General features: G+C 38.6%; 1 protein-coding gene across 6 annotated transcripts in view; it reads left to right on the top strand.

The window, feature by feature from the left end:
• GRM8 (glutamate metabotropic receptor 8) overlaps nt 1-18,615 on the top strand; it is a 952,263-nt gene that overhangs the window by 186,798 nt on the left and 746,850 nt on the right. For all 6 annotated transcript variants that reach the window (XM_043969215.1, XM_043969212.1, XM_043969213.1 and 3 more), the window contains exon 3: nt 12,580-12,796. In XM_043969215.1, the coding sequence (XP_043825150.1) occupies nt 12,580-12,796 (217 nt within the window). The remainder of the gene's footprint in view (nt 1-12,579; nt 12,797-18,615) is intronic.

The raw sequence follows: 18,615 nt of genomic DNA on the forward strand, positions 1-18,615 counted from the left end.
GACAAATGCTCAGGGAATTATTGTGGAGAAGAGTAGTTTTGTCGGTGTTTAGTTCTTGCCCTTCTAATCCCTATTTTATATCCACTTTGAGCTTTGATTCCACTCTTAAGTCTCTCTGAAAGCAACCAGTAGCTTTAACACTGGGAGAGCAGTTGTGTGTTCCTGTGGGCAGTCAGGTCCAAAAAAAAGAAGTTAATGGCTGTAATCATTACATATTCTAGGCACCAGTTCTGTAGTAACAACAAATCCATCTGAGAGGCCGACAGGAACAAGCTGTTGTTGTGATAGCACTTGTTGCTATGGCTAGGATCCCTGAGGAAGTGTTCAGCAAAGAACGACCCCCTGAGGAAACAGCACAGCTTCATGCTGTTTGTCCACATGAGAAAACCAATGATACCATTGAATGGCACAAAGAATCCACCTCGCCATCCTCTTCCTCTATTAAGTCAAGCCATCAATGGGCAAGATCAGCTGCCAAGAAAAAAAAAGAGCAAAAGCACTCCCAGCAGGAGCCCTGAGTGAACATGTGTTTGTTAGCTCAGTCTTAAACAAACTCTTCCCTGTTAACTCCTACCCAGCTGTGTGGGAGGCTATACAATGTAATAAGTGTGGATTGGTCTGAGCAGCTTGTTTTATATGCTGGAAATAAAAGGACAGTGTCATCATTGACCCATTCACTCTGACCATCTTGATGAGATTGGCTATAGTAACTAGAAGAGTGTAAAAATGGATCCAAATGGATCATGGGTTGTTATCTGATTTGCCCATCAGCGTTTGGTTAGAGAGGAAGAAAAATCAATGACCAAGGTATAGACAGGTTGTGAGATGTTCCTGGTGTTATGTGTTGTTGTGAGGTTGATGTATTATGAAAAAAAATTATTGCTGAGAGAACTTAAGTAAGGGCTATCAATAGAGACTGGACTCAAGATTTCATTAGGATAGAGAACTCCTGGGTGAGTAAACTCCCTTTACCGATGCATATTGGCACTGTTTCTGCAACAGTCTTAGAGAGTTGCCTAGAGTACTGAGAACCTAAGAGAATTGGCTAAGATTAAAGAGACAGTATGTTTCAAAGGTAGGACTTGAAAACAGGGTTTCCTGGCTCCAAGTCTGTCTTTCTAGTTACTATACTATGCTGTTTTTCTAGCTATTATACTGTGCCATCTCTCATTTCTAACAAACTGAATAATATATTTAATGACTTTCATGACAAAATTGGAAATTTACTTTTATGCAGTTTTTGGATCTAAGAAGTATTATAAATTATGCGATAAAATGCAGAAAACCACAAAATCACATTTATATTAAATATCATAATTTGTTCCATATGATAATTCCTTTTGGATAGTGAGGTCCTCCAGATAGTTTTGTTTTCAGATGACATTGGGTTGATGATGTCACGGTCCAAGACATGACAGAGCCTCCTGGGAGAAATCTGTAATGACTCAGTCTGTCTTGTCCATCCAAACAGGATAGACCAAATGTATGAAGAAGATCTTTTGCCCAAATTTCAACATGGGTTTGGATGGACATCAAATAGAGCTTGCTCAACAGTATGTATATTTGGCACAGACAGTAAAAATAGACAATTAATTGGCTTGTCTTTTATTTGAAAAGAGAAGAATGGCTAGATTGCTTTTGTAAAAACTACAAGGCTCTTTTACTGACTTCAATCTTCCCATAGAAGAAAAGACACATTTTAACTGTGTTGCTATATGGCAACGAGACACAGAATGCAAGTACCTCTGAAGAAGTAAAGATGGGTTCAGGAAGGCTAAGTCAGTGGAGGTGACAGATCCAACTTCTAGCTGGTCTGGTTAAAATGGAAAGTTTCATCTATGGGGTGGTAACAAAGTGAATGTCTCTGTCAAGTTCCAGTCTAATGAAACCTACAAAGGCTCATCATTAGGAGGATGGACTTCAAGGTGAGGATTGCTTTTCAGTCATAGTAGTAGGAAAAAAAACAACTCTACTAAATCAAAGAGCGGCTATTATTTTGTATTGGTGAGGAAGTCATCTGTAGAGTCATGATTTGTTGGAATTAAGTCCATATTATAATAGAATTTGGCATTTAAAGCCTTTCTCACCTTGGCCCCAACTTGCTTTTTCAGCCTTATTAGTCTCCTGATCACCATGGCAAGGCAAGATTAACAAATAAATAAACAAATAAAAAACACCTGTTCCTTATATGTGGCACCCCTTCCTCCAACTTTGTGACTGCATAGGCTGTTCCCATGCCTGAAATATACTTGCTCTTCACCTCTGCTTTAGAATTCCTCGCTTTCTTCAAGATTTGGCACATGGCTGTGCTTTGGATAGAGTGCTGTCCAAATATCCCCAGTTCTTTCAACTGATTCCTATAAACTATGGTCTCCCATAGTCTTATCATTCTGGCTCTGAATATTTTCCAGTTTGTTGATGTTCATTGTAAAATGTTGTCTTCAGGGGCCAGCTAGGTGGCTCACTGGACAAAGCACCAGCCCTGGAGTCAGGAGTACCTGGGTTCAAATCTGGCCTCAGACACTTGACACTTACTAGTTGTGTGACCCTGGGCAAGTCACTTAACCCTCATTGCCCTACAAAAAAATAAAATGAAAATGTTGTCTTCCGAACTGAAAATAACAACTCCACATGTGGTCTGATTGGCATATAACATAGTAAAGTTATCACATCCTTCATTTTGGGTACCATTATGCCTTTCTTAATTCAGTATGACATTAAATTACCTTTCTGAGCCACCATTAGCTAAAACCTCTAAATCTTTTTCAAATAAACTTTTACCTAGCCCTTTGTTCTTCATCCAGTATTTGTGAAGTGTATTTTATCAACTCAGGTGAACAATTTCAGACAACTTAGGTTTTTTTTTTTAATAAAAGTATTTTATTAGGCAGCTTAGGTTTTGCAGAGGCTAGAATACTGGACCTTGAATCAGGAAGTCTTGAGTCTTCAAATCTGTCAACAGAAACTTACTAACTAGCGGTGTGACCCTAAGCAAGTCACCTAGCCTCAACCTGCCTTAGTTTCCTCAACTCTAAAATGGAGATAATAATATCACCTACCTCCTAGGGTTGTTGTGGTGATGAAGTGACATGATATTTGTAAAGTGCTTAGCTTAATGCCTGGCACATAGTAGGCCTTTAATAAATTCTAATTTCTTTCCTTCCTTCCTTCCTTCCTTCCTTCCTTCCTTCCTTCCTTCCTTCCTTCCTTTTCTTTCTTTCTTTCTTTCTTTCTTTCTTTCTTTCTTTCTTTCTTTCTTTCTTTCTTTCTTTCTTCTTTCTTTCTTTCTTTCTTTCTTTCTTTCTTTCTTTCTTTCTTTCTTCTTTCTTCTTCTTTCTTTCTTTCTTTCTTTCTTTCTTTCTTTCTTTCTTTCTTCTTTCTTTCTTCTTCCTTCCTTCCTTCCTTCCTTCCTTCCTTCCTTCCTTCCTTCCTTCCTTCCTTCCTTTCTTTCTTCCTTTCTTCCTTTCTTCCTTTCTTCCTTTCTTCCTTTCTTCCTTTCTTCCTTCCTTCCTTCCTTCCTTCCTTCCTTCCTTCCTTCCTTCCTTCCTTCCTTCCTTCCTTCCTTCCTTCCTTCCTTCCTTCCTTCCTTCCTTCCTTCCTTCCTTCCTTTCTTCTTCCCTTTCCTTTTTTTTTTGCAGGGCAATGAGAGTTAAGTGACTTGTCCAAGGTCACACAGCTAGTAAGTGTCAAGTATCTGAGGTCAAATTTGAACTCAGGTCCTCCTGAATCTAGGGCTGGTTCTTTATCCACTGCACCACCTAGCTGCCCCCAATTCTGATTTCTTGACTTCCTTTTTATTTAGACTTGGTCCATTGTTTCACCCTGTTTTACCTCTGAATCCCAATTGTCATCTAATATATTGTCTATACCTCACAAATTTGTGTTATTTGTATATTTAGTGAGCACACCACCTATTCCATCATCCACGTCACTGATAAAAATTATAAAATATCACAATACCAAGGATAACTTCTCGAAAAACCACCCTAGAGATTTCTCTTCACACTGATAATAATTCATTAATGTGTACATTTAGTAATTCCATAAAATGTGACTTTACCTCTTTTCCTCCTTTCTTTCTTTCTTTCTTTCTTTCTTTCTTTCTTTCTTTCTTTCTTTCTTTCTTTCTTTCTTTCTTTCTTTCTTTCTTTCTTTCTTTCTTTCTTTCTTTCTTTCTTTCTTTCTTTCTTTCTTTCTTTCTTTCTTTCTTTCCTCCTGTCTTTCTTTCTTTCCTTCCTTCCTTCCTTCCTTCCTTCCTCCCTCCCTCCCTCCCTTTCTTTCTTTCTTTCTTTCTTTCTTTCTTTCTTTCTTTCTTTCTTTCTTTCTTTCGTGAGGAAATTGGGATTAAGTGACTTGCCCAAGGTTTTGAACTCAGGTCCTCCTGGCCAGTGCTCTATCCACTGCACCACCTAGCCACCCCTCCTCTCCTCCTTTCTCCTGAGGATGGCATGAGTGACTTTCCCAAATGTTTTACTGAAATCTTGATATACCATGTCTACAGAATTCTCTTGATTTATTGGCCTATTTATCATGCCATATAAGGAAATGAGATCAGGCTAGCATTCATTGCCATTCATGATGAATCATTAGCTTTTAATAATTATTGTTTCCCTTTCTAAATAGAAAATAAATCCTTTTAATACATTCTAGAATTTTGACAGGGTTCAAGGTCAAGCACCTAGGCCTATAGTTTGAAGACATCATCATCTGTCTTTATTTTGAAAATCAGAACATTTGCCCTTCTCTCCTGTTCACCTCAGTCTTTCAAATATCACTGCAATGAGTCAACAGCCACGTTTTGTAGTTCTTGGAGTACTTTAGATTGTCATTCATCAAGGCCTGGAGACTGAATTCCATTGAGGACAAATAAGATCTTTTTTGCCATTTCCTCCTGTGCCTCAGCTTTCAACTCTCTGCTTACCATTTTAATTTTTATCCTCAGTTCCAAGATGATTTTTCTAGTCAGAGAAAACAGAAGCAAAATAAAAGTTGAGGAGTTTTGTCTTCTCTGTTGTTTGTCATCATCATTGTATCTATTGGATACACTGCATCACTTATTCTATCTTCCTCTTGCCCCCAACATAGCAAAACAAACTCAAAGAAGTAGCCAAGTTTGTTGTCTTTATAATTTATCACAAGCCTTAGCTCCTTCTTAGCTTTAGTACGTTTGACACTATTACAGGACCATGTCACTCTTTTGTATTCATCTCCTGTTGTTTGGACTTGCTTCCTTCATCCATGCACACCATTAAACAAAAGTCTACATTGTTTAATCAATCCCCTGTGCATCCACATTTGTCTTCTTAGACAGCTCCTCCTTTCCTGTCCTCACCCCTCCCCTGCTCTTTTTGTCTTTAGAATTTCATTTTTGAGAGTTTGTCCTTCTTCTTACACCTTCTTGCTTGCCCTGGTGTACCTATCCTTTTCTGAGCATTTTAAGTCTTCTCACCTCAAGTTGAATGGGCATTACACAGTGCCTAGCATTCTTTTTCTTCTCTAGCAGAAATTCCAAAAGAATGATCACATGGCCTTAAGATAAAATTACCAGTAACACTGTGACATAGAATATGCTAATTACAAAATAGTTTCATCTATTTATTCGAGCAGAGAGACCTTTTTTTCAGATAGAAGTTCTATTTGCTAAAACTAGAGTCACAGACATTTAAATAAAAATCCTCCCCTTTAAAAAAAAATTGGTAACTTATCTATACAGCATCAAGACAAATATTTTCAGTGCAAATGAATGGTCCTTGCAGTGTGGTCCACACACTGAAAATGATTAATTGAAGGGTTCTTCTTTTTTGGTATCTGAATAAATTATAGAGCCAATTATCTGAAAAATAGCTGGGAAAGAAGCTTCCAGAGAAGGGAACCCCATTACTAACCCCTTTTTAGTGATGTCAGTTCTTGGCTTTATTTGGACAATAGGAAATTGGCCTCTGTTAACTAGAAACAAAATATCCATGAAAACATTGAAAAATGGGAGATAAAAAGTAAAATAATCAAGTATATTTCAAAATGCTGTGAATTCATGGTAAAGGGTGGAGAAAGGGAAGTAGTAGCTGTAGTCATATTTGTAGCAATTTGTTGCACTTTAAAATTTCCAAATCATTTTTACATACATTTTCCTTCTGTTCCTTACATCAGTACTGTCAGATAGCTAGATAAGTCAGGTATTATCATCCTCATTTTATAAGTGAAGTAATTGAATGACAGAGAAGGTAAATAACTAACTCAAGGCTACCCAGCAAGCAAGTAGCCAGGTAGGTACTAGGAACTAAGCATCATGATAACTTCTTTCAGTATTCAAAGAAAATTTATATCCATGACACTGTGCTATACCCTGGGAAAGATAGGAGGGTAATAATAATAGATTTGCATAGCACTATAAAGTGCATTAAAGATACATTATTTTGTTTAGTATAATATATTTAGAGCTTGAAGGGATCTTGGATGCCATCTACTTCAACCTGTTCATTTTACAGCTGTGGAAACTGAGGCCCCAAGAAATTAAGTGATTTGTTAAAGGTCACAGAAGTAATAAAGTTGGAAAGTCAGCATTTGAACTCAGATCCTCTGTCTCCAAATTCAGCATACTTACCGTTCCTTACAGCAACTCTTCAGAGTTAAGTACTGAAGAGATTTTTATCCTCATATTATAGATGAAGAAACTAAAGCTAAAAACTTAAGTTACTTCCTGACGGTCACCTAGCCAATAAGTCTCAGAGGTAGGATTTGTACCTCTGTTTTTCTAGGATTCCAAGACCATTACTCTACTACACCATGTCACCATGTTTTTCTGTGTAGATGAGGGAAAGGTTCAATGGTAGTGGTGAATACTGTTATTCTTGTTTGTCCTTCATTCTTTTTTTTTTTTTTTTGTGGGGTAATGGGCGTTAAATGACTTGCCCAGGGTCACCCAGCTAGTAAGTATCAAGTGTCTGAGGCTGGATTTGAACTCAGGTCCTCCTGAATCCAGGGCTGGTGCTTTATCCACTGCAGCACCTAGCTATCCCCTTGTCCTTCATTCTTGAAGAGGACCATGACATACAGTGACATCATGACTTTCAGGGAATTGGCTTTAAGTGGGGGAGGACTGTCCAAAGTTACCAAGCTCACTCTCTCCTCCAGCGTTATCTGGGTGCAGTGGCAAGATATAAATCAGTATGACTGGAGATGGCTCCCAATGTTTAAGGCAATTGGGATTAAGTGACTTGCTCAGGGTCACACAGCTAGTAAGTGTCTGAGCTGAGATTTGAACTCAGGTGCTCCCAATTACAGAGCCAGTACTCTATCCATTGTACCCCCTAGCTGCTTGGTGAATACTTGTAGAGGGGAAAAGAAAGAAAAGAACCATAATAATCATTTATTTTTTTTCCAGCCACCTTCATCCTTAAAAGGACAGATATGTTCATGCATGCATGGGTGCATGTGTGCGCTCACTCATGTGTGCGCATGTGTGTGTGTGTGTGTGTGTGTATGTACTGGGGAGATGGCATCAGGATAGAAACAGATATTAAAACGATCGTTGGACAATTGCTCAGTGATGTCATCATTTTAAAATCATATGGGTTTGAACACATCTTAGTTTAAAGTACTATTTTAAAAAACTGATTACTTTGTCTCAGATTATCAAAGGATACAATCAATTAGAAATTGAATATAAAAATTCAGACAAAATATTTTAGTTTTTGTTTCTTGGAGTATATCTAAAGGAGAGAAGTTATTTTAGATTTTTTTGGGAAAGCCCACTGCCTAATTAATTATTCCTATATATTCCTTCTACCTGCATTTTTATTTTATGTCCTCTTTACACCTGTTTAATTAATCTTAAACTGATGATGCCAGCTGCTAATTAAACAGCCTTGAATGTGACTGACTGAAGGTAGTAATTTGGGATAATTAGCTTTGGTTTCAAACACTCAATTTTCACACTTTGTGCTCATTTTTAGAAGGGGGTGGTTCATTATTATGGGCAGAGTGGGAACTGTCCATACTATCTTGCTACTGGACTCTGTGAAGAATAGGAAACTATTGGGTACCCAGAAAGGACTGGGGAAAGTTTGTGCTATAGAAATGGTGATAGGAGAGTTGTCTACCAATCTGAGATTTTAAATAAATATTCTGTCTTTCAACAATGAGGCTGCTATGGAATCTTTGCAAATAGAGCAAATATGTGCATTTTAAGCTCCTCCCTCCCCCACCCCCCAAATCAGGTATAGTTTATTCCCTATCATCAATAGCAAGCTAGAAAGCTATGGTTAGGTGTCATATGGCCCAGAACAAGTTGTATTATGAAGGCAGGGAAGACAGCAGGAGAATTTATGTTGCCTCACAGTCTCAGAGGGTCTGGATTAGATGCAAAATCTGCCAAGCCAGCGGGTAGCAGGATTGGATTGTTCAGCAGTGATATAGGCAGGGGAAAGAGAATCTAGCAGCTTAAGTAATAGAAAAATCTTGAAGCTGGTCACCTCCCTGGCAGACAGTGGGAGAAGAGAGGTTTGGCCTCCTTTTTGAAGATTTAGGGCTAGGTTCCCCCCACTGAGAGACATTAGTCAGATTCTCGGTAAAATCCAGTGACTTCCCAAATCTTCATCTTTGCAACCTAGGCTATAACTAGGCAATGGCCGGCCACTAGTCTCTAGAAATACTGACGAGCTCTTGGGTTTGGGGTCCCTAGTTTGTTTATTTATTTTCTCTAGATTTCACCAATTGCTTTATTCAAAGAAGTGCCCGGAGAAAAGTTTCAGAAGTAACCAAAGCTTTGGGGGCAAATTCATTGCCTTGGTTGCCCTTTCATATGCTAATGAGCCACTTATAGCCTCCTGTCTTTCACCAAAGTGTAGGAAGATCTATTAAGTACAAATGTAGTTTGAGTGATAGATACATCTTTAGTCATAGTATAAATTCACCTGAATGAAACTTGCCTTTATATCTCATTCTCTTTATAACTTGCTCCCTTTGTCCCTGGATTTGTTGAAGTCTGAAAGAAATACATCCTTTACACAAAGACAAAAGGAAAACAGTTTTCTTTCATGGAACTTACAGTGTGTGTGTGTGGGGGGGGCAGGAAGGGAGGGAGGAGTACTTGGTGCACCTGGTGGTAGCAGTGTAGCAGTGGAGGATGGGGGTGGGGGAAAGGGGTCAGTGATGACATGTAAGATATAAGTATATATGATGAAGGTGTGGCGTAAAATTAAATGTGGCCGCCTTATTTCTGTCCCAAGTTTGGGGAAAATTAGCTGGGGTTCCTAATATAGTGCTACTTATAAATTAGAGTTTGGAGCATTAAGCATTTATTAAAGCATATTAAATATTAGTAAAGAGAGTGCACATGGCTCTGAAAGATAGGAAAGCCTAGCTAGGATCTAGGGGAGAAGAGAGAGATGATGGGGAACCATGGTGGGCTGCCTCTGCTCTTGCCAAGTTCCTGGGCCAAGAGAGAGATCATCGAGCCTAAGCTCTCTGAGGGAAGGATGCAAGGCAGCCCTTACACACTGCTTAAAGCTAATTGGCTAGCATCATTCAAATCTATTGGTTCACTGGATTTGAGGGTGGTCCATGAGCAGAAAGTGCTGAGGTCAGAGTTCAGAGAATACACCCTCTGGTGGGAACAAGGCTTTCATTCAGGTGGGTGTGGTTTTGAATGAGGTAACTTCCTGACTCTGAGTCGGCCTTAAGAAAGGTAAAGCCAGACTTTCTCAGTGGGGGGCCTCTGAGAGTCCCAAACCCCCTATTATTAATAATTTTCTCATAAAGGTGTTATTGTGGGAAAGACAGAGTCTAATTGCTTTCCAGTGTTGGGGTAGGGTTAATAGCCCTAGAAGCCCTTTTAGCATCATGCTAAAATATTATTATCTTATTTAAGTGCCTTGTTTATTCACATAGCTGAAGCCCACAGAGGTGATTATAGGATCAGAATTTAGAGCTGGAAAGGATCTTAGAAGACACTGAGTTCAATCCCTAATTTTGCAGATAAGGAAACTGAGACTGAGAGGTTCATTTCCTTGCTCAGGGTCTCACAGAGAGGAAGGGAAGAAGTATCACATGCATGATTGAAACTTGCCTTCTTGCCTCAAAGCTTAGCATTCTATCCACTGTATCACCTATGGGCAGTAAAGAGGTCACAAAGCTGGTTGGTATGGGTTAGGGAATCAGAGCCCAGGTCTTCTGATGCTCAGTCCAGGGCTTTGTTTGTTGTTCATTGTTTTCCCCAGTTACTTTTTTCCCTAGGTTTTTATAAGCACAATATCATGAATGTTTATTTTTCAGTACACATAGTTCACATGATTTAGCACATGTGGTCCCTGGGCAAGATCAACCAATCAATCAATCAATCAATCAATCAGCATTTATTAAGTAACTCCTACATGCTAGGCAATGTGCTGGTTCCTGGCACAGAGTTGTACAAAGAGAAAAGTAGAAAGTCTCTGCCCTAAAAGAGCTTACATTCAAATGGAAGAAATAACATATACCTATGGAAGTGTGAACAGGATATTTTAAAAAATGAATATAAAGTATTTTGGGGGAGGAAGGCATTAGCAACTGGTGGGATCAGGTAAAGTTGCATGCAGAAGGTGAGCCTTAAGCTGTCTTGTAGGCAACCAGGCATTCCAACAGTTGGAAGTAAGGAGACAGAATTATTCAGCCATCTTGGAAGCCAACGAAAAGGCACAGAGATGAGAGATAGACTGTTATGGGTATTAGGAACAGCAAGAAGGCCAATATGTCCAGAAAATGTTGATTGGGAAAACTATCCAGCAAGACTGGTTTTGGAAATCTGTCTGGGTATCTTATAAAAGTAGTCCTCTGATCCCATACCCCAAACAATGAAAATCTGTATCTATTTATAAAGTTGTAGATGTTGACATTTGTTGCATTACATTATAGAATAAATGATGGGTTTTACCTGACTCTTCAGGTAGTTTGAACTAGTTATTAGGCACTTTTTAAATGCTTACTGTGGTTTAGGTTACTGTACCAGGTACTAGAGACAAAAAGAAAGGCAAAAACATGGTCCTTGACCCCAAGGAGCTCTTCAGTGGGTGAGATGTGTTCACAATTGCATACACAAGACTTATGTGTATATAAATATGTGTATATGTATATATGTATTTGTATATTGTATATGTGTATATTATTTGTCCTTCCCCCTTTCCTTTCCCTAATCCTCCCTCCTCTCCCTTTCCTTCCTCTTTCTTTAATCCTCCTCCTCTTCCTCCTCTCCTCCCCCATCTCTTCTTTTCCCTCTCCCTTTGGAGAGTAAATGGAAGTTAATTTCAGAAGAAGGGCATTAATAGCAAGGGGAATAAGGGAAGAAGGGGGGCCAGGAGATTTGAACTGTCTTTTTTGGGGGGGGGGCAATGAGGGTTAAGTGACTAGCCCAGGGTCACACAGCTAGTAATTGTCAAGTGTCTGAGGCTGGATTTGAACTCAGGTCCTCCTGAATCCAGGGCCAGTACTTTATCCACTGCGCCACCTAGCTGCCCCCCTGAGCTGAGTCTTAAAGGAAAACAGCAGACAGAGATCAGGAGAGGAAAAATTCTCTGCATTGGGGATAAACAGTGAAAAACCATTGAGTCAGGAGGTGGAGTATTGTGTTTGAGAAAAAGCAAGAAGGCCAGAGTCTCTGGATCATAGAGTATATGGAGGGGAAGGTAGAAAGGGGCTAGGTTATGAAGGACTCTGATTATGAATGGGGAGTGGCTGGAATTGAATGAATAGGGAATGACATGGTCACACCAGTGATTTAGGAAGCCGACCTTGGCAGCTCAGTGAAGAATGGAGAGGCTTGGGGCTGGGAGACCAACTAGCCAGCAGTGGACAGAAAAGACAGAAAGGGACATATATGAGAAATGTGAAAGCAGAAGGGACAAGATTAGGTAACAGATTAGATGTGTGGGGTGAGGCTGAGTGAACAGTAAGGGGACGAGGTTGACATCAAGTTCACAAGTCTGGGTGGTTGAGAGGAATGTGGCACCATTAATAGTAGTAAGGACATTCAGAAGAGGGGAGAGTTTTGGGGGAAAGGAAATAGATTTTCTTTTTAGCATATTGAGGTTGACTTATCTATAGGACAAAAGTTAAAGAGCTATGTAAATGCTAGCTATCATTATTTATTAGATGATGATGAAGAAGAAGAACCTACTATGTGCAAGGCACTATGCTAGGTGGTCCGGATGCAAAGAAAAAAATGATCTAGCCCTTCAGAGAGGATGTGACTTCCTCAAGGTAATATAGATATAATAAGAGGTGACATTTAAACAGGTCCTCCATCTCTAGAACTGCTGTTCTTTCAACCTTTTCAGACTTTTCTCATTGAATTGTTTTTGTGGTTCTCTCCTCTGTTCCTATCCCTGTATTCCTTTTGTCTCACATTTTTAATGTAAACCCCTTATTAAGATGTAATCTTCCCAAAGGCAGTGACTATGTCATATTTTATGTCCTCAGTGCCTAGGACGGTGCCTAGCACCATGAATAATAGCAAATATGGCTGCACTGACTTGGAATGAATTCTTAAAAATGTGTACCAATTCGATAGCTGACTGGGGTTAAAATGGCCTGTCATTTCCTTTGCAGATACCTCAAATCAGCTATGCATCGACAGCTCCAGAGCTCAGTGATAACACCCGGTATGACTTTTTCTCCCGAGTGGTTCCACCTGACTCCTATCAAGCTCAAGCCATGGTCGATATTGTGACAGCTCTTGGATGGAATTATGTGTCAACACTGGCTTCTGAGGGAAACTATGGTGAGAGTGGTGTGGAAGCATTTACTCAGATCTCCAGGGAAATTGGTAAGTGGGCATTGATCAGGTTTTTGTATTTCCTGTCGACAGGTTGCTCAAGACTGAGCATCACCAAGTGCTGTCTGGGTCATGTGGAATAATTAGAGTTCTTGCAGATATACGACCTACACTGTCTAGTCTTGAGGGAGGCTGAGCACATTATGAATGATTCTGCTGTATGTCCATAGGTCTGTCAAGGTGACACTTTGGTGCTAATTTGGGAAAGAGCTCCTGGCTCAGGCAAACATTTTAAGTTGTCTCATTTGATGAGGGAGTTCTCCTTTGTGTTGGAGCCACTGTGAATCTGAATAAATGACACGCTACTTGATTGTTGCGGAAGGAGGTTTACATTTGCAAGTCTTCAAATTAAAAAAAAAAGGGCATAGTGGCATTCAATGTCCACTAGTGGCGGGATTAGGCCAGTAATCTTATTAAAGAATAATGCTGTCATAGGCCCCAAGACCGTGTTTCATTGACATCATTATCACATGGTTCTATCCTCATGGGCATTTTTCATACTTTCATTCTTGCCATGTGTTCCCATGCTTGTTCTAAGATGGAACACAATATGTAATCAACAGATAGGAACACTGGGTTGAGGGTTAGGTCATGGCTTCTCATTCCAAAAGAGCTTAGCTACTTTTACTCTGTTGTGTGGTTATGGATAATACTCATTACCCAGAGACAATCTCATAAATGTATGTTCTAGGTCATAAGAAGGAAAAGATGAGGCAAAACGGATGGGTCAGTGCAAATCCATGCTCTATTAGAGGCAACTTGTGGCATAGTAGATAGAGTGCTGGGCCTGGACTCAGGAAGACCTGAGTTAAAATCTATCCTCCAACACTCACTAGCTGTGAGTCACCAAGAAAGTCACTTAACCTTTGTTTGTCTCAGTTTCCTCAGTGGTAAAATGGGGATAATCATAGTACCTACCTTGAAGAGTTGTTGTGAGGATCAAATGAGAGAATATTTGCAAAGTGCTTAACACTGTTCATGGTACATACATAGAATATAAATGCTTATTTTCTTCCTCTGTTCATTAAAAAAAATATACCCTCCCTCCTCAGGATTTCTGTAATGCTGAGAGTGAGAGTCCCTTCATTTTATTTATGAAAGAAGATTACATATGATATAATGCATATTATTTTTGTTAATACATTAGGAATAATATTTAAATATGTTTCCATACCAGAATAGCAAAATTTCATGGGAAAAAAATAAAGACAGGCTATTTTTCATTAGTGGGAGATTCCAAGTCAGAAAAGTCCTTTTGATTGGTTGAAGAGAGAAGATAATGGGATTTTTCTTTTCCAGAATGTTTCTTTTGCTAATTTTACACAGCTTACCACTGTCTTCCTTGTAGATTTTAACTCCAGAAGAAAACATGATACCCTTGTAGGTTGCTTGGGTTCAAATGTAGGGATACTTAGTTAAAATAATGGACCGAATCCTTTGATAGGAAATAAGTTGCTCACTTTAAGAGAAATAGGATCTGTCATGGGCAAAAATCAGGACTCTTTCTTTTGGTGAAATAAATGATATTAACGTAATCAATGAGAAACAATATGGATGGAGAGATGACATCAGAGTCAGGAAGATCTGGGTTCAAGGTCTGCTTTTAACATATATTGGCTGTGTGACAATGAACAAATCACTTAACCTATATTGGAGGGCCTTGTGTACTATAGGTCACAGAACAGGTGTCATTTGAATTGGAATATGGAACTTATCCCCAAGAACTCTCTATACTGATGAAATCACAGGTTTGGTGATACAGTGTACATATGTACAAATACATATATACATATGTATTTGACAAGCAATGTTTTATGCCATACCATATTTATTTTTGTTTTCTAGATGTTATATAGACGGTTCAAAATTCAGGAAACTAGAGGCCCATCTGATTCAACTATCTAGATTGGGTTGACTAACTGATCAACTTGTCAGTGAGTGTAGATCCAGTAATTCTTGCTGCCCTCTGAAAATATAAATTCTATATTCCACTATTGCTAGAGTGAACTTACTTTGATAGGTCTATGATCTCATCCATTTGGGTACAGCCAAAAGGGCAGATTACAACCTTCCCATGCCTCCTCATACATGGAATTCTTGTGCATATCCTACTGTAAATCTTCAACAAGAGTCCACTCAATGTTCTAGGAACGTTTCTCTGCATCATTTAATATTTCATGGATATAACTGGAGCACACAAGCTGTCCTTTGGTTATTTATTCTCACTCCACGAGTGATCCACATCCTTTTCCAGCCTAACATCTCTATGATAGCTAGGTATTGAATAGAGCACTGGAACTCAAGAAAAAAGGGGTTGAGTTCAAATCTAGCTCCGGACCTAAATAGTTATGTGATTCTGGGCAAAGAATTCACTTGTCCTCTATCTGCCTTACTTTCCTCATCTGTAAAATGGGGTTAACAACAACTATAACATCTAACTCCTAGGGTTGTTGTAGAGGTCAATAATATTTATGAAGTGCTTTGCAAACCTTACAATCTTCTATAAATGCTGGCCTTGACTATTCTATGATGATATAGGCTTTTAGCCAGTTCCTCTTCACCATTCTTTGTTGGTAGTATGTTACAGCATACTAATACCTAACGTGTGCTTCTACATTGCCCTGTGGCCTCATAATTTTTTATTGTTCTACACAGTGTAAACAGTTCTCCCAGATCCTTAAATAAAGATTCAAATCTGCCTTAAAGAAAACCTCTACTCCTGTGACAACTCTGGTTTCTGCAAGCAGAATTGGTGAATTACTTATTGTTTAATGTCAGTTCTTACCAATGTGACAAATACCCAAGAAAAGAACATTAATGGGGTCCCTTTTAAAAAGACAATTCTGAGGCAAGAGTTTGCTCTTTTTGATTCCTTAACATGATGCAATGTTATGGTATATACTCAGATGCTTCTCTGGATCTGTGATCTCCTTGATGGGAGTACTTCCCTCAAAGTTAAGATTGGTCAGTCCATCAGTTAACAAACATTTATTAAGTGTCTGCTATTTTCTGGGGACTGGGCTAAGCACTGAGGATACAAAGAAAGGCGAAATACAATTTGTTGTCTTAAGAAGTTCCCGGTCTAATGAGGAGCCAACTTGCAAATAACCATAAATAGGAAATGATCAACAGAAGGAAATTTAGAATGAAAGGAAATCATTAGGACAGGCTTCTCTTAGAAGGTGAGTTTTTAGCTTGCACTTGCAGGAAGCTAGGAGACAGAGATAAGGAGGGACAGTATTTTTTTTTTTTTTGGCGCAGCAATGAGGGTTAAGTGACTTGCCCAGGGTCACACAACTAGTAAGTGTCAAGTGTCTGAGGCTGGATTTGAACTCAGGTCCTCCTGAATCCAAGGCTAGTGTTTTATCCACTGTACCACCTAGCTGCCCCCAAATTTTCTTCTATGTACTTTTTGGGGGGGAGGTGGGGCAATGAGGGTTAAGTGACTTACCCAGGGTCACGCAGCTAGTAAGTGTCAAGTGTCTGGGGCTGGATTTGAACTCAGGTCCTCCTGACTCCGGGGCCAGTACTCTATCTACTATACCACCTAGCTGCCCCTCACAACAACTTTTTGAGGTAGGTGTTATTATCCTCATTTTACAGTTGAGGAAATTGAGGCTAAGAGGGGTTGAGAAGGACATAGCTATTAAGTATCTGAGACAGTATTTGAACTCATATCTTCTTGATTCCAAGTCCATTACTCTATCTGTTGCATTACCTAGCTGTATCATCTATCCACAGTATTTGTCCACAATTTATATATTGCTGGACCATTTCCATGAACTGTCCATCCAACTGTGTTTTATAGTATATCCTATAGGTATTCTTCATATAGAATATGTGTATGTGTGTGTGTAAAAGATGATATTTTAAAATTATTTTACATTTCATAAGATACTTTATATACATTCTCATGTGATATTAAATAATTACATGTGATAGGTAGTGCAATTATTATTATACCTTTTGTAAAATTAAGGAGCTAAAACTGATAAAGGTAAAGAGACTTACTTAAGGGCATGCAGATTATAGATTGTAGATAACAGAGTTAGGCATTAAGCTCACTTCCTACTAATTTAAATCCAGTGATCTTTCCACTAAACCAAAAGAAATATTTTCAAAGCAGAGGTGTAATATTTTTTTCTATAAAGAATATAATTTTCCATTTGTTTTAGAATCTGTTGAGAGATGGTGGTCAGGATGTTTGGTTAGGTTGTGTTGTTTTTTTTTTTTAAAGTGCCACTCAGGCAATATATATCATGTTAAAGTATGCAGGTTTTGGCTTTAATTATTACTACTGCTATGTTTGTCATAAGAGTGAGAGACAATCATTTTAGTGCCCCTCATGAGGGCTTGACTAAATCACCACTTTCTCTTCCATGTTGAACCTTTCAGTATTCTGTGGCATGATTGGCTGTCTATTCTATTTTAATTCTCTCTCACTGATCTAGGGTGAAGGGATGGATGGATTGTCAGTTGAAATGCAGAATACTGAAAAGGCCAAATTCGTATGACACTCCAATATGCCATGGAATACATTAGATCTCATAAGCATACCTCATTTTAATAACAAAGATTGTATCTAAAACAAAAATAGCTGAAAATTAAACCTTTATTTGACAATGATAATAACAGACATGGCGAAGGGCAGCAACTTGACCCATTTTGAAATTATCTACCAACTCTAATAAAAGTGCTATAGTTCTGTAATAAGTAATAAGTGAATACTTACTACAACAACTGATGTCACCATGTCAGTGCATTTGTAAAATCTCATATTGATTTTGAGAAAGGGCTATATGGATTCAGTGTTTTAGGAAACCTTGACAATTAACGTTTTTTTTTTTGCCTAAACTCTATGAACTATCTTATGCTGTCTTGGATTTCTCTGCTTATCAATGCTGATTGCCTAGAAATTTGAGTGTAAATTGAGATTTCCTACAATTTGTCCTGGATGCATTCAGACAGGTCATAATGAAATAATATTGAAAAGAAAATCCATTTAGTGAGAAATTGCTTGTTCAGTTTAATTAGACATTTTGCTTCATGGAAAAATCTGTGGTTTGATGGATGAAAATATCCATTTTTATATCTGGAAAGCAGAGTTTAGGAAAGCAAAAGCATAACCTTTCTAAAGAAGAAGAGGAAAGAGAAAAGTAACATGATAAAATCCTAGATTCTCTTAATGTGGTCATTTAAAAAAAACCTCAGACCTCAAGGTATCAGCAGTGTTTATGATTACTTTACACTGAGGTTTTATGGAACAATTCAAAGAATGTGGGATTGGGAATCAGAGATTTGAACTCAAATGCCAACTCTACCATTGACTGAGTGACATTCAGCAAGTCACTTAACATCTCTGGGGCTCAGTTTCTTCATCTAAAAAATGAAGGCTTGACTAGATTACCTTAATGGTCCTTTTCAGTTTTAAATCTCTGATCCTATAATCCTATGAAACCAATAAGAAAAAGAACCCACATTTAGATAGACCTTTAAGACTTTAAAACTTTTTTTTCACATAGAACTGATGCTAGGTAGTCTTGCTATCAGAGTCTCCATGAACTTGCTCAAGGTTACAGATGTAGTAAGTGTTAGAGTTTAGACTCAAATTAAGGTTTTCTGAGTCCAAGTTCAATGCTCTTAAATACACTGCCCCTCTTTAAGGGGCATAATAGCATCAGACATAGTTACATAGGAGGAGTTACTGGGTTCACTGTAGGGAAACCATGAGGCAGACTTTGGTGAGGATCTGTCATCAAACAGGTCTAGAAAGCATGATATTGTTAATCTTTTGGGACTCTCTGTCCTTT

This window comes from Dromiciops gliroides, chromosome 5, assembly GCF_019393635.1.
Source record: "Dromiciops gliroides isolate mDroGli1 chromosome 5, mDroGli1.pri, whole genome shotgun sequence".
Taxonomy (NCBI): Eukaryota; Metazoa; Chordata; class Mammalia; order Microbiotheria; family Microbiotheriidae; genus Dromiciops; species Dromiciops gliroides.